The 27,235-nt window shown below is 36.9% G+C and overlaps 1 protein-coding gene across 1 annotated transcript in view; it reads right to left on the reverse strand.

Annotated features, from left to right (window-relative positions):
• Window positions 1–27,235, reverse strand: part of LOC134531616 (tenascin-R-like) — a 148,749-nt gene that overhangs the window by 70,882 nt on the left and 50,632 nt on the right. The window contains exon 7 of the mRNA XM_063367370.1: window positions 12,395–12,519. Coding sequence (XP_063223440.1) covers window positions 12,395–12,519 — 125 coding nt within the window. The remainder of the gene's footprint in view (window positions 1–12,394; window positions 12,520–27,235) is intronic.

Here is a 27,235-nt window from a genome sequence, read left to right on the forward strand (position 1 = left end):
GCCAGCCAAAGGATGGCACACAGTAATTGCTAAGAATGATGAAAGACAGCTGCTTTCGACATCCACCGCACCTGTGGTGTTACCTACAGATCGTGATATTTGCTTCATCTCGAGTTAAACCAAGTCTAGTGCCAGACACTTTTGGCAATGATTTTGTGGATGCTGTGTGTTCCATAAATGGCAACTTGCACACATTCGTGGCCAGGAATAACTTTCAATGATCGTTCGACAATGCACCTACCTGGAAGCAATGGATTATAGGATAGTTGCAAAACTGACTGAGATGTTATAGACTTGAGGAGCCTAAATGTACAATATATGATTGGTGTGCAAATATTCTGAATTGGCACCACTCGTTACGAGTACAGATTTGTAGGCACATCAAGCTTAAAGTCAATGAGCTGGACTCACTGTGTGCTTCCTCTTACCTGCAGCTTCCTACGACGATTGCAAGAAGACATACAGTCATAAATTACAAAAATGTAAGTGATTATTGCTTTAGAGGACCCATACATGATTCATTTGTGTAAGGAGGGCCTTAAGAGCGTTTTGACAAACAATACACTGCTCTTGAGGAGAAGTTAGACTTTACTTTTGACAATGACTGCTAGGTGGTACCACTCTGTGTGAGCGAAATGGAAAAGAAGCAACACTTGAACAGCCTGTGTCCTGAATGTGGTACTGCATCACACTATTTCCTAATTAAGAACTTTGAAAGGACAGTAGGTGCACTGCTGGCTCATTATGACCACGCAATTTACATATGTAAGCATTGCATCATGGTGTTCGATGATCAGGGCCGTATATCTGGTCTGACCGTACAGGAATGTCTTGAGCAACATAAGTTATTGTGTACAACACACTGAGGTACATGTGGAAATACCATCCCTGGGGGTGGGGGATAACACAGCACTAGCCCTCGACTTTGCCAACTACCATCATATGGACAAGCAACCGATAGTCACCTACTAGACTTCGAGGTTATGCTGACCAATGTGAGCTCATGGCAGCCCGATCCGTCGAATGCCTAAGAGAAGCTTACCATTATAATTAGCCATATAGCTATGATATCTATGTCAAGGTAAGTAACAGGTGCCATCGCTGTGGCACTAACATCTGAATTGCCACAGGAGCCAATAATTTATATATATGATGAAGCTGCAGCCTAGTTCATGAAGGAGAGTGCCGACATCGGTAGTAAGGTGAATGCCATGTATGAGGCCTCGATAGCTATGTCGGTACTGACTACTACATAAAGTGCCAGCTACAGAGTGGTGGAAGAGTGCTGCTATTTTGCCAATGCCTTAATGTATTCAAACTAAGTTATAGACCACAATAACTTTTCTGGGGAGTTCAATGAGTCAGTGTGTATTGGATGCAACTGGCTGCCATGGTGAACCAAGAGAATTGTCTTCTACTTTCATAACTTAGCATAAGACTAACAATTCATCATCAAGAAGCTGTGTTATGACAGTAAAATCAAATTTGTTATTCGGCACGTTAATGAAAAGATAACATTCTCAAAGAAGCTGGCGGACAGCTTTTCTGTGCTATTCGTGGACATGTTTAGTTTTATGTCGTGCAGGCTGGCCTCTCTCACTCAGAGTCTACCACCATCGCAGTTCACGATATCAATGCAATTTTTCGAGCCTGAATGTGCATGGCACTTCATGAGCAATGGTGTCATCCTGTAAGACCATGTCGATACATGGTAGCGCCTCCCCGAGGACATCTTTTACAATATCCTTACCAGCTTCAGCATCAGTAATGCAGATTATGTCCACACTATGACTGCCTAGCACACATTCAAATGCACCATGTTGAGGGAGTACAATAACATGTACCTGAAGTAAGATGTTCTGATCTTTTTCAATTTTTTTTTTCAAAATTTTCCACACCCTTTGTATTTTGATATATGATCTGGACTGCATGCATTACATCAGTGCCCAAAGGTTCTCAATCGATGCGATGCTCAAGACCACAAAAATACAGCTTGAACTGCTCTCGGACTATGACAAGTATGCTTGTTGAGTCTGGAATCCGGGGAGGTGTAGCACAATGCATGAAAAAGTACTGCATGTTCAATAATACCTGCATGCCAGAGTCATACTATTAGGCAACCATCAACACACCTGCATAACCTGAATGCCAACAACCTGTATGAGTTGGCCATGTCCCCTGCACTGCCACAAAGCCAATTTCAATGGGTCACGGAAACCTCCATAAACTTTTATATTGTGCTCGATGATGGCCCCATCGGGTACATTGTTAAGTGTGACATTGAGTACCCAGGAATGTTTTATTTGTTCATGCTACTTTCCCTTCCTTCGTATACATTAATGCCCTCCAAATTCCACCTAACCCAATCTCCTCACAACCCTTGAAGATAAGTCTCACTATGTTCAACATCATGCAAATCTCAAACAGGCCCTTTTCCACAGACTACTTATAACCAAAGTGTGTAGCGTCCTTCAGTTCCATCAGTTGGCATTGCTAAACACCTATATTGTTCTTAACACAGGCAAACATCAGGCAGCATAAAATGACATTGAACATGCTTCTTTAAGCTCTATATTAATTGAAGAAAAGATTTGCCATTGGCAGAAATGGAGTTGGTGTGCAGGAAGAGCATCTCTGCAATCTCGTTGCATACTCCATGTACATGGACTGCAACATGTGTGATGACAGTTAGGTGATAGTTTGACTTTACCAAGACACAATACTCTTTAAAAAGCAAATATGTGCTGGTTTTATGGTACTCAAAGTGTAGAAGAAAATCATGAACAATTTTCATTACAATGTACTAAAACCAAAGTACCATAATAGGCTATAACTGGTATATATGGATAGTGATAGCTTAAACACACACCACATACAGATGGTTGTATTATACTGAGATCTCACGGACGACCATCACTTCTGCGAGAATTCGATTAGAGTGGCTACCCCCCTGGTCATGCACTGCAATCGACTGCCAATGCGAAGATCATTGGTAAGTTCAAGGACGATATGGTGAAAGGCTCAACACCGAATTTGTTGGTATTTGTGCCAAAATATATGGCCTCAAGTTTAATAGGCCGGTCACCACGAAAGCAAAGGGGATACAGAAGTGTCATTAAAGAACACCATCACCTTTAACGACTATCTAAGTGTTCTTTTGCAGAAGGCCAGGCTGTGCGTCAAGGTATGTACTATCCGTTTGCACCAGCAAGAAGTGTACTGGAAATTATTAACAAGATGGCACTGATGTGGACAGACGATAGGCACATCATCATGGACGATGGCATCAACCTGCTGCCACAAGGCTATGCTGGCCTGTCGCTACAACTATATATCTATGTGTGTGTGCATATTTGTGTTTTATGTGATGTACCTTTTTGGTACGTATTATGGTAAGGCCTCCTCTTCCCGACTTATTTTGCTGTCATTTTATGATGCTGTACATACTTATGTTAAGTTTGTTTCAGTGATAGTTATGTGTTTCCCTTAATCTTTTTTCAGTCTATTCTTGCATTTGTCTTCCCTATGGTAATTTCTTTAATTTTCGGCTTCGTGGGATAACATGGATGTGTTTGGAACTAGCAACAATGTAGTAACAAGGATTTTTTAGTAAAAATAAATACAAATAAAGACCATTTCCATGCACTACTCTCCTGGTGCTATAATTTATCGGTTCCAAGTCAAAATGTAAAATCGTGGAGATGAAGAGAAGCCAATTTTTATTTATTTTTATGGATTTGTGCGAGTATGTGGAGTGCCTTCTAAAACATGTCATTCCTACATGTTCGTCCAAGATGGTGGCCACTGATGCTGGTGCACTCCTGTGTTTATCGCTTGCAGATGTCATTCTGGATAGAGATGGATACTGATGCTTGCATAAAATGGCGGCCCCAGAAGACTACACTATCATTCAAACCTACTCTTTGTCCTGGTTCCTTTGATTCCCTTCATGCTATGGTGTGCCCCTCACCCCCATCATAAGCCATAGCCCCTAACCACCATTTATTGTTTATTATTATTACATTTTCGACCTCACATTTTTATTATTAACAGGGTCTGGCTGTTCGATACCGACCCACTGCAAAACAAGATTAGATTAAACACAAGTTAAAAATAATTAAATAAATCTAGCATGCTCTGGTTGAGGCGACACGAACTATTCATTATGTCAGGAAAGGAGGCAGTTTCTAGAAAACGTGCCCTCTAGGGCCCCCTCTCCCTCCATTCTCCCTTCCAATTCCGTTCATCTAAAAAAAACCGCGTCCCCTCGCCCACCGGCAGCACTTTGTTTATTAGAATATTGTCTCCTTAATTCCTGTGCTTGGCCTAGAACCGACATTTTCCATCTACACGCCGTTCCTTACTTAAACTCTACACATCCTAATAATGTTGTACATTTTTATCTAGCTGTGGAAAAATAAATTGTTAATGCTAGATGCTAATCTAGCACAGGATGTTATAGTTACAGATTTATGTAATCATTTTGATTGTGTACAGTTTGGTCAATCGTCTGCGGGAACTTATGCCCTCGGCGAGTAAAATATGATTTAATTATGTCTTGTGTAACCACTTACGAAAACCGGGAGACATGTTGCTGGAGTTTGTACTCAATGTTATGCATCATGAAGCTGTGTTAGAGATTGAGATTGAAATTGGCGAGTGGATTTATTTGTTGGTAGAAAAAACTGTACCTTCAGGTTTGACGAGAGTGTTTTTAAATTTTTGGACCATTGTCCTTGTAATGAATAAACCGCTGGGCAATAGAAACAGATAAAAACATTTTATTTGCCAGTACTTCACTTGAAAAGCAAATGAATCAGAGTACATCCAACCAGCAATGTGTGGCTGTGTAGCTACTTCTGCAACTAAAAAGGGTAAAACCAGATTCAAATATGGTGAGCTGGGACATTTTGCAGCGGAATGTAAGAATAAAGAAAATTAAGTTTATTAATGTTATTTATCAAATATAAAAGGACATTGAACAGGAATTTGTAGGAATTAAATAAATGTTAAATTTAAATTATTGGCTTTTTTTTTTAAATAATAAGATTCCAATTATGAGTAGGTAGCCTTTAGGAAATATTACCAGCATAAAATTTTTTTTTATGACTTATTGAGTGAAAAAGTGTACACTTTCCTCCCATTTATATGTTGCACCAGGTGTTATCTAATATTTTGATCTATTTAATATTTTGTTTTAGTACGGGATAAAGCGACCACATTTTTAGTGATCTCTTAATATTTTTATAGTCTCTGTATATTAAAATTTTGTCTCGCGTTTCTATTCTGGTGCGTGTATGATGATCATTTTTCTCTCACCTCTTGCGCTGCTCTTTCTGTCTTCTTGTAGCGTGTTGTAACTGGTTTGTAAGATATTTTGGTTTAATGCAGTTTTTTGGACATACGTTATTGCAGTTCTGCACTGTTTTTAACGGGAAAAATTCCGAAAATAAAAAAAAATTAAAAATATAAAGAAAATATTTGTATAGAAAACAAGACTGAATCGAACGAACTGAACCAACGATGAAACAAAACAAGTATTATGGACAATACAACGATGACAGCAGAGACATAAAATAATCAGCCTCTAAGTGTCAGAGAGCACAATAATTTCCTTGTATGTACTTAGTCATGAAAAATAAAATAACAAAAATATGGGTTTTATATATGTTAGAGCTCCTCTCCTTGCACAGCCAATGGCAGACGAGGGCTATCCTGATTTACTGCTCACAAAAAGTGTGATATTATTCGTTGATGTATTGCTGTAAGGGTTGTTGGTTTGCAACTGAGTACTGTAGTAAATTGGTTTATTTTTTAATTAGATGTATTCATATATTTTTTTAATTCAATACTATGTTGACTAAAAATATGGCTATTGCTGACCATAAATACTAATTCCTTAAGTTTCCTTTCAATTGGGTGTTCTTCCTGTATGAGTGGTGCAGCAATTTCCCAGGCATGTTTAGCAAGGCTATATTTTTGAGTTTAACCCTTCTTTATTTAAATTATGTGCTCCTTAAAAGCACCTGCCAGTTTCTACAATGTACATACAATCACATTCTCAGGGGATCTCATACACACAGTAATGGCATTGAAACTTATTAATGGCCCGTTTTAAAATAGTGGAATTTGACTTGAAAACTGTTCTTAGTCTGTGTTTGTTTCCCAGACGTCATATTTTTTCCCACTCCCTTCCCTCTAAATTAGAGGTCATTTGCTCCCGATTTTTTGAAAGTCGGGACAGTTAAAGTACAATAATTTTGATGTGCTTCAGGGGCCTTCAGGCACCATCGGACCTCTTTGGAGGAGGGTGAGAGGTTAATTGATCTAGAAATTTTCGGGACTTTGAAAATGTATTTTGTAGTGAATGTCGAGGAATTTAGAAAATATATATAACTCACTTCTAACTACGTTATAATATATTACAATTTGATTTAAGCATACTTCTGTTTGTCGTATAGATTGTAACTTTTTAAGTATATGTAATCCTGATGTAATTACAGTAATTTCATTACTATAACCTGAAGAGATAAGGGGGAGAGTCATAGGGAAAAAATACCCACTACTTTCGTGTAATGGGCAAAACACATATATTTTGTACTAGCTGCAATACCCGGCATTGACCGGGCTGAACACAGGGTGTAGTTAATAACTGTCTTCTTAATTTGAATGTCAAGTGTGAAAATTAATTTATATCACTTTCAGATCCCGACAGACGTTGTTCTGCCAGTTTAGAGTTATTTACCTGGTCTGTATGTAGTTTAGACTTTATAAAGCAATATAGAAAAAAGCAAATCAAAGATTACTAATATTGAAAAGATTCCATTATCTAGCTAATGCTCGGCCTGCATTTCAATGCCTCATTCAGTTTTGTTTTGCAATATGTTTGAAGTAGTTCCACATATACAAATCATCTATCCATCTCCTATATATATTAATCTCTATCTACATCTATATACATCGATATATCTCTCTATCTCTATTTATCTCTTTAAATATACATATATACTTCCACTATCTCTATATCTTCTATATATAAGTCTCTATATAGCGCTATACATATATAGGTATATCTCTTTATCTAACCCATTTCATTCTCTATACCTCGTTTTATCTCAACTTATCTCTCCGTCTCTATCTCAATCTATATATATATCACTCTATCTCTGTCTCTCTTTTATTTTTAAATAAATTGTGTCATGCGTGCGCACTTATACAACAAAAACAGACGAAGTGCCACTATAAAAAATGAAATAAACACATTTTTTGACACGATTCGTGCTCCAACTATTGACAAATGGTTATACCGTCTCAGTAACCTTCATGGGAATGCACATAACCAATCACCAAAATTTCATCGCAATCGGATGAATGGTATAGCAACGCATAGGCAAAACAAACGAAAATTAAAGACATGACAAACGCATCAAACTATGGTGCGTTTAAAATTCAAGGCAACTCTATCTATTGACGAAGTAAGAACAAAACTGTTATTAGCACCTTTATTTTGCTGGCTGCTGCGAGCTCCACTAAGCGGACTGGTCTCACCAATGAGAAAGATATTAATTTTCCAGACATTACTATGTGTATGATCGTGTGTCAGACATAGAGAAATGACACTCACTCACTATTTGTATGTCTATGACCTATGATTTTTCTGTTATAAAATGAAATTATCACTTTTTCACTCCCTTAGGGATGGAATTTCATATTAATATGGGGTCTATGTGTTAATCCAGGTTATAAGCTAGCTGTAGGCCGAATTTCATTCAAATCCATTTAGTAGTTTTTACGTGAAAGAGAAACAAACATCCATCCATACTTACAAACTTTCGCGTTTATAATATTAGTAGGATTTTCACAAGGCTAGGCATGGTGACAAATTTTCCGGGGGGTAGGCAGCCCCGTTCCACAACCCTCACCCCCTCCAATAGGTCAACCCCTAAAATTTTCGATAATGTCAAAAAATAGATTCCTTTTAGTTTTGGATTGTTTCAGATCCAAGAGTCTGGATTATGGGGGAAAAATGTACCCGGAAATTCGACTGTCCCCACCCCCTTCGAGGAGTGGTCATTCGATTATTCGAAATTCAGGAAAATTCAAGTCCATTGATTCTGATGTACTCCCGAGGTCTTTAGGCATGTTTGGAGTCCCTTGTATTAGCCCTCGGAAGGAAGGGGAGGGAGGTTATTAATTTACTCCAAAAATTTTGGGGCTCTGAAAATTGCTTTTGTGGTGCATTTCGAGGAGTATTACGAAATGGGACGTCGTCGGGTTCATCCCTCCCCTCTTCACGCTCAGAAGAACGAGTCTTTGCTCGTTTCAACGAAACTTTTTTTTTCTCAAAAATATTAACTGGGTCACTCTTTTAGAGATATATATCACACAATTTATAAAAATAATGACATTCAGTATTATCAAAGAGTAATATTGTTTTCCATAGCAGAATGATTAGTCTATGAGTATCAGAATGCTCTTTGTAATGTATAGATATAGTTCATGTTTCCGATGACATGAATTGATCTGTGGTGCATTTCAAGGAATTTATACAAATTAATTAATTGTACACTAAAAAGTAAAAACTTACATTATGTATAAAAAGAACTAAAATAAAAATTTTTTAAGTTATCTGTTTAGAAGCAAAAAAAATAATTATAACTCTGTATAACATAATGATTTAAAAATAAGCTTAAAATATAAATAAAGTAATAAAAAACAATTAATCATAATGGAAAAAAAAGCGTGGGGTGCTTAACATCAGTTGTCTTAAATTTTCAACCACAAAAAGGCTTTTATTTAGGACAGTCATCATGAAAATTATATAAGAGAGCTCCCCATTTTTTTATTTATTTAAATTTTGTTTATTGCTTGATTCTTATTTCAATTATTTTTAAAAATTACGTTACACATATTTCTAATTCATTCTTTAGCTTTTGAACCAATGACTGAAATCAAAGATTATTTTTTATTTTTAGTTCATACAACATAGAGAACGTTTTTTTTTTTTAAGTTTTCTAAATATAATATTAACTACACATTTCTTTGGGAAAGTTGTCGTGGCATTGGGACCCACCTCGTTTAGTCTCATATACAATTTTCAGTTTTGTCTCAGGCATTGTTTTATGAATTAACTAGTTTAGACGATAATTTTATCGCTCAACAACTTTATTTGCCATTCTGGAGTGATCCTAACTAGGCATTCCTTGTTTTGGTATCAGTAGTATAGTTTGGTTCCTCCGGGCACACGGGTTCTGGGTGAGGTGCAAGGTGCTGACCGAGCTCTGACGCCACGTCCATTTTTGACGACACGGCGGCCATCTTGGATGACCTTGACCTTGAACTTTGAACTTGACCTTGACCTTTAACCTTAAAAATTTGACAAAATTTACCAAAAATTCCTCACAATTTGCCAAAATTTCCATTTTTTGAAAAGAAAAATAAATAAATTCCGCCAAAAAACCTCAAAAATTTGAAAAATTAAAACATTCTATTTTCGAAAGAAAAATCCCATTTCGAAGGAAAATTTCCCGTTTTTAGTCCATAAAAATATCAGCAGCTAGAAATGTCTATATATAGGCTTAAGCATCCATGTCTACATCCTACGATAAACCTCTGACGTCATCATGGATTATGGCGTCACCATTGCAATTTCCGTTACGGCCGCCATCTTAAAAATCTTTATTTATTATCCGATATTAATGAAAAAATTCTAAAATTAAAAAAAAAATATTATTTAAATTTTGATAAAAAAGATTTAAAAAATACCGTTGAGATTTCCGTTACGGCCACCATCTGGAAAATTCGTAATTTTTATGTTAGAAAATCGGGATGAATTTAAAATACATAAAAAAATTAATTAATAGAATTGAATAATAAAAAATAATAAAATACTAATAAATAAATTAAATGTACACTTACATCATGGAGCTCGGAGTCCTCGGTTCGAACCCAGTAAGGGCAAAAAAAATGACGACCGATCCTTCCTCCACGGAAGCCGCTGGCAGACTGACGTCCCACCACTTATGTCAAGGTATATATATCGTCAGCAAGTATGATGTCATGACCGCCATCTTGGAAATCTATATTTATTATCCCATTTTAATGAAAAAATGTTTAAAATTTATAAAAAATATAATCAAAATTTGATTAAAAATATTTGAAAAAACAGTTGCATGTTTCGTTACGGCCGCCATCTTGAAAATCCGTACTTTCATTGCTAGAAACTCCAAAAAATTCCAAAAAATATTTTAAAAATTGCCTACATCAAATGTAAAGTTACAAAACGAATTCGGTCCTCGGTTCGATTTCCGGCGAAAGTAAACCAGTAAGTATACAGTTAATTGTTTTTAAAACAAATTATTAATATTTTAAAAATCAAATAAATTGATTATTTTTTTTATCAATTTTAAAATTTTTCCTGATTTTCTAACATAAAAATGACGGATTTTCATGACGGTGGCCGTTACGGAAATCGCAACGGTATTTTTTAAATCTGTTGAATCAAATTTTAAATATAAATTTTTTTTCGTTAAAATTGGATAATAAATAAAGATTTTTAAGATGGCGGCCGTAATGGAAATTGCAACGGTGACGCCATAATCCATGATGACGTCAGAGGCTTATCAGAGGCTGTAGACATGGATGCTTAAGCCTATATATGGACATTTCTGGCCGCTGGTATTTTTATGGTTTAGAAACGGGAAATTTTTCCTCGAAACGGGAATTTTTCTCTTGAAAAGAGAATTTTTTAATTTTTCAAATTTTTTAAGATTTTTGGAAGAATTTTTTTCCATAAAAATGGAAATTTTAGCCAATTTTGAGGAATTTTGGGCAAATTTTGTAAAATTTTGAAGGTTAAAGGTCAAGGTCAAGTTCAAATTTCAAGGTCATGGTCATCCAATATGGCCACCGTGATTTCAGAAATGGACGTGGCGTCAGAGCTCGGTGAGCACCTCGCACCTCACCCAGAACCTGTGTGCCCGGAGGATCCAAACTATACTACTGGTATCTCAGTAGATACAAAACTTAAGATTTTATCAAACCGTTAGCGTCCAATAACACTTGTCCTTTACTGTTTGTTAGTAATGCGCGAAGGACTTACGACGCATCAGATACCCTCGCACAAGCTGGCAGTTCACCTGGTGATGATCGTCTGTGACCTTGGGAGCGCCATACTATCTGTGTGACTGTTTTTAAGCCAGAGGCGTTAGACTTCAATGTATGTGTGTCATAACCAGTCGAACTTAAAATAAATTTGTATTTCATGTCCAGTCTTGTAGGACATAAAGGCACTTGATAGGTGAGTGCAGAGAACTTATATTCTGTACTTAGAACATTTTTAGTCTTTAACATATTTCGCTTCGGAAAATATAATGACATATATTGTGAGTGTGACTATGTTTAAACATCTAGGCAGATATTTTTTGGTGTTTTAAAAGGAGTGTCTAGTAAATTAATACCTAACGTTGGTTACATAATAATATTTTGGCATATAGCAAGAATCTGTTAAAACCTTTAATCATATACAGTATGATACATCAGCGTGTTTTAAAAGACACCGCGTCGAATCTTCCGAAATACAGAGTTTTGGTAATTAAAGACTTTTGGTTTATAGAATTTTTATACGCCTTAGTTTTGAAAATAAAAAGATTTGTTACCACACACACACATACACATACACACACACCTACACACACACACACACACGATAATTTTGGTTTGGCCTCCTGGGGGTTAAAAATCATATAAAATTAATATTTTTTTCCAGAAGAAGAAACGAAAAATTTTGACAGATTATGTAAGTCTTTTGATATATTTTAAGTTTGAAAATATATTTTACATTTTTTCAACTAGCAGGTAAATTTTCCTTTGCTATACAACTAATTTTGCATTTTCAAGAATACATAAGCCTATTAATGCATAGCCTAGAAACTTATAAATTTTTGTACATAGCATAGAATACGGTGTCACAACAGCTCTTCGAATATAATTATTCTGAAAACCAATGCACATATATCTAGAAGAGATATTATTAGTATAGAATTAAAATCGAGTGATTTGAGAAATGCATTTTCCTTAAAAATGCTTATATTAAAACGAAAGCCTATTTACTCAGAACTCCTCAGTTCTATAGGCGTCCATTGATAAACTGGAGCTGAAAAATAGTGTGGTTATTTACTTAAGTTATCACACCTAGAAAAGCGCTTTACTTATATTTTTTACTCATTAATTAATCCTCAGTGCCACGTACAAAGATTATGAACCATACACATTAATATAAAAGATTTTACTGTATTGATTCTGTATAAATGGCAGAATTTAAACTGTAAATACATTGAAGTTATTCTTTAAAATATAGGTTACTAAAAACGAATTGCAAATATAGTATACCTACCCTGTACTGGATTTTATAAAATCTTGGTAGGCCGCGGCCCAATGTAAGGTCCTTTTTGAACACCACCTCCAAGTCGTGTGGCCCGTGAGTGTACACAACTGGAGCCGTTGACAGGTACTTATACTCTGCAACCAAGTAAACACAAAGCCATGACCATCTTGAATAAAAAAGTCTTACATAGTTTGTACACATCTAGTCAAAAACTTTTAAAAGTCGATTTGGATAATCTATTAAACACAAATATATTTATCGCAGAAGTAATTACATTAAAACACCTACTAATCTAATTTGACTGCAAATCATTTTTAATTCAGATCTTTTTACTAATGCATTTATAAGTATAATAATAATATAATGCATTAAAATTATATTATTATATTTCTAGAATTAAATTTAAGATATTTCTCAAGACGCATGTCAGAGACGGCCTTTGTGACTAATTCTGCTGCAGAACGCGAGAGGAAGGAACAATCAATTCTCAGTTTTCTGCTGCGATAAGATAACATCAGGAATTCAGGAATTTAAATAAATAATTTTCATCGCAAAGTGTTAGAACTAACGAACGTTTAACTTTCAATAAATCTATGTGAATGTGTCTGGACGTTGTATTTATGAATAATGGGATGCTTCAGAGAAAATCCTCAAAACAAATCAAATGATAATGATGGGTACCATAATTTTTATACAAGTTTTCAGTATTACCTCAAATATTGTTACAATTGTAATTTTTTATAACCTTACTTCTTCAATTCCAAGAGACATTGACAGATAGGGAATGGTAAGCAAATACATAACTCTGTGAGTCATCCGTATGCGTGATTATTTATATCAAACTATATGACACGGTGAAATTCGTGCGACTTAAAATAATTTTTATTGTAATTCTTCATAAGCGATTATCAATCCTTACAAACCTTACAATTATAATTAATTAATTGAAATCTAGAATTTTAGCCGCATCGTGTAGGGTTTGGATTTTGTTTGGTTATTAAATGAAACTCGTTTCTAATTAAAATGAATGAAAGATAAATGCAGTTAATAATTATTTCAAAGTTTTCTGGTAAACTACATTTTTTGTTTTGTTTTTCGACGCATAAATAATCAAAGATGATGGCTTTCCGACACGCAAACACGTGAAATACAGTTGTTCATGCGCGAAACACGGAAACTCCATGATAATTCCGCAAACTTCCAACGACTGGCCTTGTGATTTGCTTATGGTCATCGTGAAGGCCAGACATACGGGGAATTGCAGCCGTTTAAAATCTAATGGCAAGTCCGTTGTAATCATCGGGATGCGCGGAATCAAAACATCCTCTCCTGTGTACTTTCCCTTGATAATCGTCGCCTCGATGATGACCATGTCAGCTCGTCCTCGCCTTGGCATTATAATGAACACTGTAAAACAACGCGGAATTTTTTTCATAATCACTGAAATCTTTCGATCTTACCCTGAGAACTTAACTATTTATTTTTATCCTCAAACTTATTCCTTGAGTTTTGCTAAAACACGTTTGAATTAATTTGTGGTTATGTCTTGTGCCGTTAATTAGTAAATTCGACACGATATATTTTAAATTTTTATTATGATTTTAAATTTTTGTGTGGAAATTTTATTTGCTCTAATATAGTGTGATTTTAATTTGTTAGTCTGGTGTACTCCTCTGAGTTAAACTTTGTCTCAGTGCTCTGAAGCCCCTTTCCCATCGGCGTATCGGATATTTTGCTGGCCTAATCCCTGACTGGCAGACAGCTTACCATTTCCCCCGCCTTCAGTCACGCCTCAAGCCTGTAATATTATTTCTCTTCGTGACCATAACTGCATAGGCAAGCCTGTAGCTTGCAGGCGACCAGTTCGCAGAGACGAGCTGAGATTGGCTTTTTTCATCACGTATTAGTGTTATGTTCGCCCCTCTGCAGCCACGACGGGACGTAGATTCCCATCAGCGTTGCATTTTATCCCCCCCCCCCTTCACAGTTCCAAGAAAGACCAATGACCGGTCGTAGCCCCCTGGTCAACCGTGAGCCTCCTCAAGGTCTCCGCGCAAAAAACGAGTGCGCCAAAACTGATAGCAAGCACTACCTAGCGACCAAGTCACGAACTTCTCCGCTAGTCTACCCTCTAGGGCGCCAGAGAGCAGCACCTGCTTTCTCTTGAGTTATATGGACACCAGGCGCGAGTCGATTGTTTTCAACTCAGACCCCTCCGACAGAGTTCTCTACTGTCGCCCAGTGTGGCCAACTTCAAAACTACTGCTAGAGTTTTTTTTCGCCCGCATTCGGGCAAGTTCGGAATCTTTCGGCGGCCCAGACCTCCCTCCACCTGTTAGAGCCGGCGGGCACTTTTAATTACGAGACGCGGTTTGCCGCGACACAGATCAACTCGCGTCGCGTCTGCAGACAGATCTCCATCGAGTATCGGCGAATCGGCAAGACTTCATCCGACCGCTAACGACTATGTAGTCGCTTTGTATAAGGGATGCTATCCCTCAAGTCAATTCTAGTAGATTAGTCTGTCTGCATAGTTTTGTTATTTGCCTTAGAAATTTTTCTCTTTTAAATTTAATCATGAAGAAATTATCCGCGTCCTGCCGCGCAATTCGCGAGCTCCAGACCCTGGCTGACTCCACTACTGCAGCGTGCTGGGCAACTCCCCTGTTTTGACAGGGTCGATGACAGGGAGAGACAGATGCTCCCATCTCGTGGCCCCCCCCCTCCTTTTCTGTTCCGTGGGTCACATTAGAAGAAACATTTCTACTACCCAACGTGATCGTTTTGAAGACCCCGGGTGGTAATGTAAATTCAACATTTCCCCCGTACCTAGCTACGAACTATCTTAAGCAGATGACCAACCCACCAGCGACCAGTGTTTTTCTCAAGAAAATGTAGAACGAATAGAACTAATTATCAATGTAATCATCGGATCCATCCAACTTTGGGTGTGAAACTTCTAATGCAAATGTTTATATTTCAAACTAAGAATGTAAATTGTTTTAAAGATTGTTGAGCAAAGTATTATAACAAAAATTCGCAACACAAAAACAGCAATGAACAAGTCGCTAAGCCTCAAAATAAAGATGAACGGATACCTGTCTGCAGGTACTGCAAAATCCCCGGGCACTACATTGAGCAGTGTCGTGCAAGAAACTATCGGCCAAATTCTAACTATTCTCAGAATCCAAAAAACGTGTAAACCGCTGGCCAGAAAAAATTCTTTCTGAGCCAGCCGCCCAAACAACAGTTATAAATTTTTCCCTTCACACCGACCCTAATGCCAAATTCGAGCAAAAACTTCAACAAAACACCGCTTCCCCACACAGAGGAAAAAACAAAAGAAGAAAACAGAAACAAAGGCGAGCTAAGAAAGACAAAGCTCGTCAAGATAAGCAAACGGAAAACTGTAACACGTCTAGGCCTATGTGCAGACAATGTAATTGTCCGCGAACCACGGACAAAAGAACATGTCATAATATTCTAGCTAATATACCCACAGTTTTGCCCTACGCCAACACAATAATTGGAAAACAAGAAGTTCCAGGCCTAATAGATACCGGATCCGTGCGATCATTCGTGTCAGGCCAGCTATTCAGGAAATTACAACAAGACCGTTTGACTCAAAAGGTAGAGCCAATAAAAATAAAGTGTTTTACAGCGGCTGAACAGCCTTTGAAGGTAAACCGTATTGTTTTTGTTAAAGTAAAAATCGATTTGTTTTCTTGGTCTTTCCCATTCTTAGTAGCAGTTGAACAAAGATAGAGTTCTAGTACAAGCCAGAATGTTTGAATTTTTTTTTTTCGTTTTTATATTTAATTTTTTATTAATTTTTATTTATTTTTATGATATCAAAGAAAACTTATGACGGTTTTCTCCGTGTGCTCCTGATTATTCTTGCCAATATTATGATGGATTTCTCCGTATGCTCCTGACTATTCTTATCAATATTTTGATGGTTAATCCGTGTGCTTGCGATCATTCCGGCGGTTTCGGTCAAAGGTCAAGGTCACTCCCATCCAAGATGGCCGCCGTGACGTCACAATCCAAGATGGTGGACCGTGAGAAATCTGAGAAGCACAAGCAGGAAGGACGAACTTTTTTTCTCCTTGGATACTATCGAAGCCAACCTCCCTTTGCGATCGATAGTGAGCGTTCCGCATCCTACATTAATGAAATAGATATTATTTACCTGCAAGCAATACGTGGCGACATCTGTTGACGACAGCCAGAACTACTTGCATCAATTTGCTTTGCATTAGATAACTTAACTCTCGCTGATGAAATATTTCAAAAACTCTATTTAAGAAATGGATCCAATTGGAGAAAACTGACAGTTTGTATCTAACATTAGTCACAGAAGCTACCATGGATCGTGGTTTGTTAACTGCAGCTGATTCGGAAGGAAGCCGCTGTAGATACTGTGGCAAGGATTTTGCCATGAGAAGGAATGCTAGACGTCATGACAAGAATGATTGTGCTAGAAACCCACTACGCAACATGTTAAGCTGTAATCGTTGTAGCAGGTTGTTAACACGAATTGACAGCTTAAAAAGACATGGTAGAACATGTAAAGTCAAGACTACTTACGGCATAGATTACACCGATGGATCCACTAGACTAAAGAAGAGTGATCTGCATTACGACAATAATTTTCCTTGTCCTGAGCGTGATGGTATTAGCTCACCCGATCGTGAGGAAAAACATAAATTGAAGGATGCTAATGGCTTCGGGGAGATTGAAACTAATGGAAGTATCAACACCGTGAAAAGTGAGAATACATTCAAGCCTATATTCAGTAGATCCTCCATTCTTTGAAAAAATGATGGACTCCTAAAAAGGAAGCATGAAGACGATGAAAACACTTCGACATCATCGATAGCGAATTCATACGGTAATCTGGGTGAAGAGGATGTCTTCTACAGTGATTGTTGCAGTGACTCTGAGGCTGTTGACAAAGGCATAGACTGTGATGAAGCACCTAGAGCTGACAAGATCGAAGAATGTGGCGATGTCCTGAGACCGAAACGATAAAAACGACGTGTTATAATAAATCTGATAATGCTTATTATGATCACTGGGACGATTGTGATATTAACAGTTTTTATAATAAACAAGCAAGTAAGATGGTTGTAGAAGAGATTGATTACACATCATGGAAAGATCCAAACATATTGGTTGACCGGCTAAGACTTCTACATGGTTCGCTTTGTGCAGGAAACTATTCGTGCATCAAAGAAATATCCTTCATACTCAAAGAACTGAGGAAAGCTGGCTACATACAATAATGGCTTCTTTTACTTGAATTTGTGTAATGTTGAGAAGTAATTAAATATTGAATGTAAAAATTTAGTGTTTTTATTTCTTGTATTCTGATTTCCAACTAGGCCTGTGTGTTTCCGCTACATTATGTGTGATAATTCCGTTTCCTGTGTGTACTGTGTGTATACGTTTCGTTTCCTGTGTGTACTGTGTGTACGTTCCGTTTCCTGTGTGTACGTTCTGTTTCCTGTGTGTACGTTTCGTTTCCTGTGTTTACTGTGTGTACGTTCTGTTTCCTGTGTGTACTGTGTGTACGTTCCGTTTCCTGTGTGTACTGTGTGTACGTTACGTTTCCTGTCTGTACTGTGTGTACTGTGTGTACGTTTCGTTTCCTGTGTGTACTGTGTGTACGTCCCGTTTTCTGTGTGTACGTTCCGTTTACTGTGTGTGTACTGTGTGTACGTTCCGTTTCCTGTGTGTGTACTGTGTGTACGTTCCGTTTCCTGTGTGTACTGTGTGTACGTTCCGTTTCCTGTGTGTACTGTGTGTACATTCAGTTTCCTGTGTGTACTGTGTGTATACGTTCCGTTTCCTGTGTGTACTGTGTGTACGTTCCGTTTCCTGTGTGTACTGTGTGTATACGTTCCGTTTCCTGTGTGTACATTCCGTTTACTGTGTGTACTGTGTGTACGTTCCGTTTCCTGTGTGTACTGTGTGTACGTTCCGTTTCCTGTGTGTACTGTGTGATCATTACATTGATTGCATGTAAATTGCATGTATTGTGCGTACATTGCGTAAATTACGTGTTGGAGCTGATGGAGCTGTTGGAGTGCTTGCAGCTAATGGTCAATTGAAGCATAGGAGCAAAATGTAGATGGATCTGATGACGAGAATTTTAGCTCTTGGAGCCTGGCGTATATTGGAGAGATCAAATTTTTTTTTCGATCAAATGATCCTCTTTTTAATTTGTAGATTTGACTCTAGTAGTATTGTAAATGGTTCTTGATTTGACTAGCGTATTATTCCATACGGTGCATGTATATAAGCGAGTCCTAGACAGTAGGTCGCTGAGTTTGTTACTGACGTCGGCGGTGTAAGGATCGTCTAGTTTGTTTCTTCTGGTGCATAAGTCGTGTCAATTAGCTGTTCTTTAGACCTCGATGGCATCTTTACCGTCTTTTACGTCGAACTCGATGGAGGTTGTACCGTCGACTACGGGAACCTTGACGACAGCTACGACGGAGAAGGTGCAGATTCCGTTGACAACCACGGCGACAACACTGGAGGAAACTTCATCAGACGCGATACCACCAGCAGAAGAGACTTTAATGCCGGTAGTGCTGGCTGTGCAGGAAAACTCGACGAACTTCGTTTCGCCCTCGATGGAGGCTTCAATGGATGCCGAATCGACAACAACTAACGAACATCGGTGCTGTTACTGTGACAAGATTTTCTCAAACAGCAGCAATGCTCGACGACACGAGAGGAGCGAATGTGCCAAGAACCTATATCGTAAAATGTTTGTTTGTGAGAAATGTCATAAGCAGTTTTCCAGAAAAGATAATATGAAAACGCACATGAAGGCATGCAAAGGTCCTGCTGTGCGGCAGAAAGTAAAAGTTTCGGCGCAACAACGATGCATCGATGTGCATAAGAGTATGCCTGGAAATGGTACTACTGTTGCAACGCCTGTATCTGGATCAGGTCTGAAAGGCTCGTCTTCATCACCACGGTATCCTTGCAGCTACTGTGATACGTCGTTCGCATTTTCCCATGATGCACGAAGACATGAGCGGAGCAAATGCACGAAGAATCCTTCTCGAATGAAGTTTCGCTGTGATGAGTGCCTTAAATGGTTTACTCGAATCGACAGTTTGCGACATCATGCGAAAAAATGTAAAGGTGGAGTCTGTGCTCCTGCTGAACTACCTGTCAACATTTTGACTCCTCGCTTTAGATTGGAGACTCGTGAGCGTACAAGCAAAAAAACAGATGTGCAGAAACCGATTGCTATGGCGTCTGGACATGGAACTAAACCTAAGACTGTGTTCGGTGCATTACAAGTAAACGATAATGGATTCTACTTGGCGCAGTTTGCATTTCGTGGAACGTTGAAAGACTATTATTATCTAAATACGTTCGGTGAGTCGAAGGACATTTGTACTTTTCTTGATGATATTAGACAGAACATAATCAATCAGCTTACTGATGACATAGCGACAAACGGACCTTTGAAATATAACTTGTGGTTGGACTGTCTATATGGAAAGCCGTATCCGTTAGATGACAAAGTGAAGAAGTGTGCATTCAAGACATCGGCTGCAGTAATTTACAGTTCTGACGATGTGAAGCAAACTGTTAAAAACGGTATCCAGAAACTCTGTCAAGAAGAGGAGAACTATGTGTGTAAAGGTTCTGGCTGGACTCTGTCTAGTATAAACCGATTGGAGCTAAGAATTAGTCATTTCACACCGCTGTGGAACTAAATGATTGTAAATTTGCTGGCTTTCGTAAGTGATCCTGTAGTAGAATAGAAATTATGTAATAAATATTATGTTTGTGAAAGAACTTGTGGTGTTTAATTCCTCGAACCTGTTACTATTATGTTAAATTGTTATTTTTTTTTCATCGTCCAGAATCGTACCAAGGACCTAAGTCGATCTAATTAATTAGTACATTGATTGGAAATTTATTTAATGATTTCTGAACTTTTTCCCGAATCTCTAGCATTAAAATTATGAATTACCAATATGTTGGTGTTGATGGCTTATAGGATGATGATGACAGTAGAGGTTTTAATGTCTCTTTAAGAATGTTGAACATGGAATAATGAAATTATTATTTTTTTACATCAAATTAAACATTATTGCATCGATCGAGTGTCGAACCAAGGACTGAAACTGATCGAATCAATCTGTAAATTAATGAGTGATTTATTTAATGAATTTTGGAATGTTTCCCGAATTTCTAGCTAAATAATTACACGATTCCAAGATGGCGGCCAAATGACAAGATGGGGGGTGACACAGCAATAATAAATGATTACTGCACTCTAGCGGATAAGAATAAAACGAACATGGTGTCAGCGCACTCTCGCCGACGATAACAAGATGATGATGGCTACCAGCAGACGAAGACAAGATGGCGGACATGACATCATACTAGTTGACCTTGTTATTGGTGGTGTTAGGTTAGTCTGTAGGTGACTTCCGTGGTGGAAGGAGCCTGTCGCCATTTTTAGTTTTTTTTGACCTCGTCGGGTTCGAACCGAGGACTCCGAACTCCGTGTCTAAAAAGTATATTTTTTATAAAAAATATATTAAAATTTTATTAATTTATTTTTTTATAAATTTTATTTTTTTTTCATTTCAATCGGATAATAAATAAAAAAGTTAAAGATGGCGGGCGTACCGGAAATTGCAACGGTGACGTCATAATCCTATAAATGGCTTAACGTTGGCTTGAGTTAAGGATGCTTAAGCCAGTTTTAGGAATTTTCAGCCGCTGGGATTTTTAAGGAATAAAACAGGAAATATTCCCTCGAAACGGGAATTTTACCCTCGAAAACGGGAAATTTTTTCTTAAAACGGGAATTTTTGAGTCATTTTGAGTAAATTTTGAGGAATTTTGAGGAATTTTTGCCACCGTGACGTCACAAATCCAAAATGGCGGTCGGCACCACAGGCACCACAACCTGAATCCTGTCCCAGTAGCCCCATTCATATACTACTCAGATCACATTTTAAACGAAACGATGGAAACGTCGTTTCATAATAAATAAATCTGATAAAGCTTAAGATGATCGCTGGGACAAAAGTGATATTAAAAGTATTTATTATAAACATGCATGGAAGATAGCAGCAGAAAAGATTAATTACTCATCATTGGAAGATCCTAACATATAGGTTGACAGGTTAAGACTTCTACATGCTTCGCTTTGTGCAGGAAATTATTCGCACATCAAATAAGTAGCCCTAGTACACAACGAACTGTGGGAAGCTGGCCCAATACTATAATGACGTGCTTTACCTGCATTTGAATAAATAAAAATAATAAATTATAATAAATATTTTAAAAGTGAGTGTTTTATTTGACGAATTATGATTTTTAGACCTAAGTTCATGCTACTGCATGTTAAATGTCTGAAATACACACCAATTGCATGTCCTGTGTTTTCTATGTGTGCGTGTGTGCTGTGTGTATGTGTGTTTATTCTGTTTCCTGTGTGTGTACAGTGTGTTCATTCTGTTTCCTGTGTGTGTGCTGTGTGTTCATTCCGTTTTCTTGGTGTACTGTGTGTGCAGTGTGTTTATTCCGTTTCAAGTGTGTACTGTGTGTTCATTTCGTTTCCTGTGTGTGTACTATGTGTAGAGTGTGTTAATTCTTTTTCCTTTGTGTACTGTGTGCAGTGTTTTCATTCCTTTTCTTGTGGGTACTGTGCTTTTTTTCCGTGTTATGTGTGTGTACTGTGTGTACTGTATGTTCAGTGTATTCTTTTCTTTTGTTGAGTGTGTGTCGTTTCGTTAAATGCGCGTAGTCAAATTTGTTGTATCTCTGTAGTAGCTCTGAATATTCTCTAGTCCAAAAACACATTTGTCATGATGAAACATAGGCCTATTTCAATGTTTTTTTGGTACTGTTGTAAGCATAAAAATACGATACAATGGTCTAAATACTAGTAATTAATTTTATCAATACTTTAGGTCTGACAGTTCGAAAACTTTGTCTTTACTGGCTGAAATATGTTATATAAGGTATCAACGAAGATGGACATGGGATTTGGAAATGTCTGGTCTATACGACTGACATTGTTAATGACCTGGTCTCAAGCTCCGTAGACACTTGACCTATATGTATAGCATTTTACATGAACTTGTCGGAATGTATTCTTAGTATCGAAAAATTATACTTTCATTTCATGCATAGCGGCTATGGATTTAATTACATGGACAGGTATTTTGTATAGTGATGATTTTCGTAGAGTGAATAATTAGAAAACTACAGGAAAGGTAAGGGGAAACAGAATATAATATTTATTTCAAGATGCAGTTATCCTCACCACTGGCCTAGAATCAAACCATGCACGGAAATCTATCGCACAAATCATAATTTTAATGAGTGAATTCTTTTATGAATTTAGAAATTTCCCCAAATATCTAGTTCAATAAATACCAACTTCCATTATGGCGGCCTTATCGGCTTATAGGAGTCTGGTAGTAGAGGAATTTAAGCTGATTTTAGGATTTTGAACATGATTTATTAAATAAGTATTTTTTTTACATAAAATTTGAATATTTGCATCGTTCGATTACCAAAGCAAGAACGGGAATCCATCAATTCAATCAGTTAATTAATGAGTGGACTTTTTGTTGATTTTTTAACTATTTCCCGAATTTTTATTTTATTATTACGAATTTTTAAGATCTTGGACATAACGACTTACTGAAGGTTGGTAGACTAGGAGCATTTGCAGCTTTTAGTATTTTGAACATGAGTTATTTGATTATTATTTTTTACACAAAATTAAAATTATTGCTTCACCTAGAACAGGAACTAATCTAACCAATCATTTTATTAATTACAAATTTCTTGAACTAATTTTAGAATTTTCCCGAAATTCTGGCTAAATAATTGTGAATATACTAAATGGCATTCATGTGTCAAGTTGGCAGACGCCACAGTAATAATACTACACTCTAGAAGACAAAAATTAAACTAATATGATGGTAACGCTCTCTAGCATATGATTTGTTTACTACATGACACTAGCGCTACTTGTATCGATAACTGAAAACAAGATGGCGACAGCACTCTCTAGCAGACACTATGTGTGTTAACAATTGCTCCTAGTAGCAAGTACTGAAAAAAAAATGGCGACTTGGGTTAGAACATATGATGATATTATTCCTTATATTCCTTATATGTGTGTTATTTTTATATACCTTATTTAATCCTCAAACTGGTAAATGTCTCGATGGCCGTGCGGTTAAAAGCTTATGTTTTCCAACCTAGATGTCAGAGCTGAGATGGTTCGAATCACAGGGCTTTTAATGTATTTTGTAAAAAATTTAATTTAATATGTCGATAAGGACCATTATATCTATGGTAGGTAGTGAAACATCAATCCTATGCGATGAGACAGAGCAACACTGACGCTCTCTAGGAGTACACAGCAGAAACAGTGACGTCGGTATCCAAGATGGTAGCCTCCATGGGAACAAAAAATCCAAGATGGCAGACATGCTATTAGAATTCAAGATGACAGTCGTAACGAAAATTTCAATATTCTATAGTCAAATATGGCAGCCGGAACGAAAAGTGCAATGATGACGTCATACACGTCAAAGATGGCTATAACGAAAAATGCAGCATTAGAGTGTGGGGTGTTCTATTTAAAAATGGCGAATTCAATATGGTGGATCCAAAATGGCCTCTATGGTCAAATTCAAGGTCAAATTTAAAGGTCAAGGTCATCCAAGATGGCCACCATGACGTCGGGATCTACAGCCGAAATCCCCGCACCACCACCACAGCCAGAAGCCAGGCGCAGGAGCCCCCATTATACACTACTTTAGAGGATGTTATATGTGGAATTGAAGCTACTTTTAAGAATCGGACATGTTTTTTAAGATGAATACTTAACGAAATATATTATTCCATTAGTTAAGAATTGAACCAAGTACAGGAACGTGTCGGTTCAGTCATTATTTAAACAAGTAAATGTTTTGATGAAATTGGGATTTTTTCCGAATTTCTAGTGAAATAACTACGGATTATCAAGATTGCGAGCACCCTGGCAAAAATAATTAGTGCACTCTAGTAGGTAAAAGTTAAACTTATATGGCATCAGCGACCTCTAGGAGACGAAAACAATATGTCAGGACCTATATGGTGGTCTTTAGCAGACTAAAACCAGATGTTCATCCTGATGTCATTCTGGCTGGCGTAATGCCTATCTGTTTTTGCATTAGCGTTGGAAGGTCAGTCTTCTGGTGGCTTCTGTCAAGGAAGAATCCATTACCATTTTTTATCGAATGACCTAACCAGGTTTGAACCAAGGACTCCAAAGAATAGGTCCTTTTTATAAAAATTTAATAAATTGAACTTTTATGAATTAAAATTTTTCTCTTTAAAATCGTTTTTTTTTTTTTCATTATTTTCATAATGGCATACACATTTGAAAATGGTATTTATTTTTAACTAATTTTGTTATTTGAATATATTTATTTACTTTAAAATTTTTCCCATTAAAATTTGATTATATTTACAGATTTTTAAGATGGCGGCTATAACGAAAATTGCAGTGGCTACGTAATAATCTAAAATGGTGTAATGTTCTAAAATGAAAAATTATGAAAAAAAAAAACACGACCATAACGAAAAGTGAAATGGTGACAATTCAAAAAGGCAGTCATAACAAAAAAAAAAGCTTCATTTCTAAAATAGAATATGGCAACTGTAACGAAAATTGCAATGTTTTCTAGAATTAAAAATAGTGGGTGCCCGTAACCAAAATGGCAATTTTAATGAGCGGGTCATTTGATTCCAAGTAGTTGGAATAAAAATGTCGTTCGTAACGAAAAGTGCAATGGTGATATCATAATTTTCAAAATGATGGACAGTTCTAGAATTTAAAATGGCGCATCCAATTTGGCTGTCGATGTCAAGGTCAAGGTCAAGATCATTCAAGATGGGTGTTGTGAGCTTAAAATCCAAGATGGCGTCAACAATCATCAATCCGCACCGATCAACCTGTGCCAGGAGCCTCGTTCCTATACTACTTACATATTTTTAAGTACAATTTTTGCCTCTGTTTTTAACAGTTTTAGATGGGTGTAGTTATAATCAACTCTTTTTGGCGTGTCTTTTTTAGTTAAAATTGTCTATCTCTCTTACCTCCACCTTATTCTCACCACTTCCGTGCCTTTGTTTTTATAGTTTTCCTTTATCTTTACAGTCCTCATCTAATGTCATTTTTCTGTGACTTCTACCTCGGTTATTTGTCGTAATATAGTTATCCATATTGTTTATATACAGTATTCTGTTTAAAACGAAATTGTTGTGTTTTAGAAAACTAGGACCTTATAGATTCGCCCCTCCTAGTGCTACCCATAATGATTGGTTGTTGAATCGACTGTGGGTTTTCTTGTCTGTGACCACTAGTATATATCTGGCCTAAATATAATTCGCACCCGTCCTTTTCATGACATTATCACGTTATATCGGTGGCCCCGACCGAAATTAAATTTAATAATTACCGTGGATCTCTTGCCTGATTCTAATTGGCATGTCATCTCATGGTGCTGTCCCATGACCAGGTCTCTCGCTACTTCCTTGCGACCATCTAGCTAATCATAGCACTGCGGCTGTTAGATGCATCACTTACCCGCTAAGGACCAGTCGCCTATCAGCTCTTTCTTTCTTTATTTGAATTTCGCAGAATATAACACTGATCTTATTACTATGGTTTTTCATGCAATATTGTTCCAGTTATTATTCTTGCACGTCTGAAACACTTAATTTTACAATAATGTATCTATTTACATTTAAAAACCTTTAAACATTTCAGTTATGTATGTTGATGGAAGGTTAGTCTCTCACTAATGTCTGCTAGAAATTTCTTTCAGGTAGATTTTGATATTGGTTATCACCTACATGACTTCACTTTGGTCAACGTCCCGCAGAGCATCTACGGCTGGAACTCGACCGTCAAACTTTATTTACTGCCAAAGAAACAGTTGTACTCCCCGCTTTATCTGAGAGTAACCACAATCGTAACACCCAGCTGGAAAAATAAATTTTTTTCATTCGAAATTTTAAAATTGCTTCAAAAATCTGTTGTAGAAAATTACCAACTCTAGGTGATAAGAAGAAGAAAAAAACAAGAAAAAAGACTGATTCAAAGGGGTGGTTCGGATTAAGCTGCAAATCAAATTAAAATCATATTATTTTTCACCGATTTAAATTGTATTACTTTAAGCAAAAAATAGGTACAAACGTGTGAAAACCAATTCTAGTATAACAGTTAGCAAAAAAAAAAAAAAAACTATCAAAAAATATTCCAAAAAATTCTTTAAAAAACTTTACAACGAAATCCGCTACCAAAACCAACGCCTATTTTATAAATGATTATTTTAAAATATAAAAATACACTACAAAATATATATTTGCCAGTATTAAACAGCAGGTACATAAGTAAAGTATAAACTGTGCTTTGAATTTTCCATTACAAATAAATTTCCAGTTGAACTTGACAACAGTAACACCTAGCCTCATTTAAGAAAACTCTTAAAGCTTTTCTTAAAACGGGGAGTCACCTTATCTGCTAACAGCAGGATTTAAAATTTAGTCAATAAAAAGTTTTACTGACGCAATGCTCCATTCTATTCCGTTCAAGGTTCCCGGGATTTCCTTCATTTGCGTACCAAGAAACAGTAACTAGTGGGTGCGGAGCCCATTTTTATTAAAATCCTGGAATCCCAGTGGCATTATTAATGAACTAAAATCCTCGAAATCAGTTCACCAACGTTTTGCTCCCACGGGACATTTGCGGATTGAAATGGGTAATAGTTTAACTTACTGGCATAA

The sequence above is a fragment of the Bacillus rossius genome, chromosome 5 (assembly GCF_032445375.1).
Source record: "Bacillus rossius redtenbacheri isolate Brsri chromosome 5, Brsri_v3, whole genome shotgun sequence".
NCBI classification, from domain to species: domain Eukaryota; kingdom Metazoa; phylum Arthropoda; class Insecta; order Phasmatodea; family Bacillidae; genus Bacillus; species Bacillus rossius.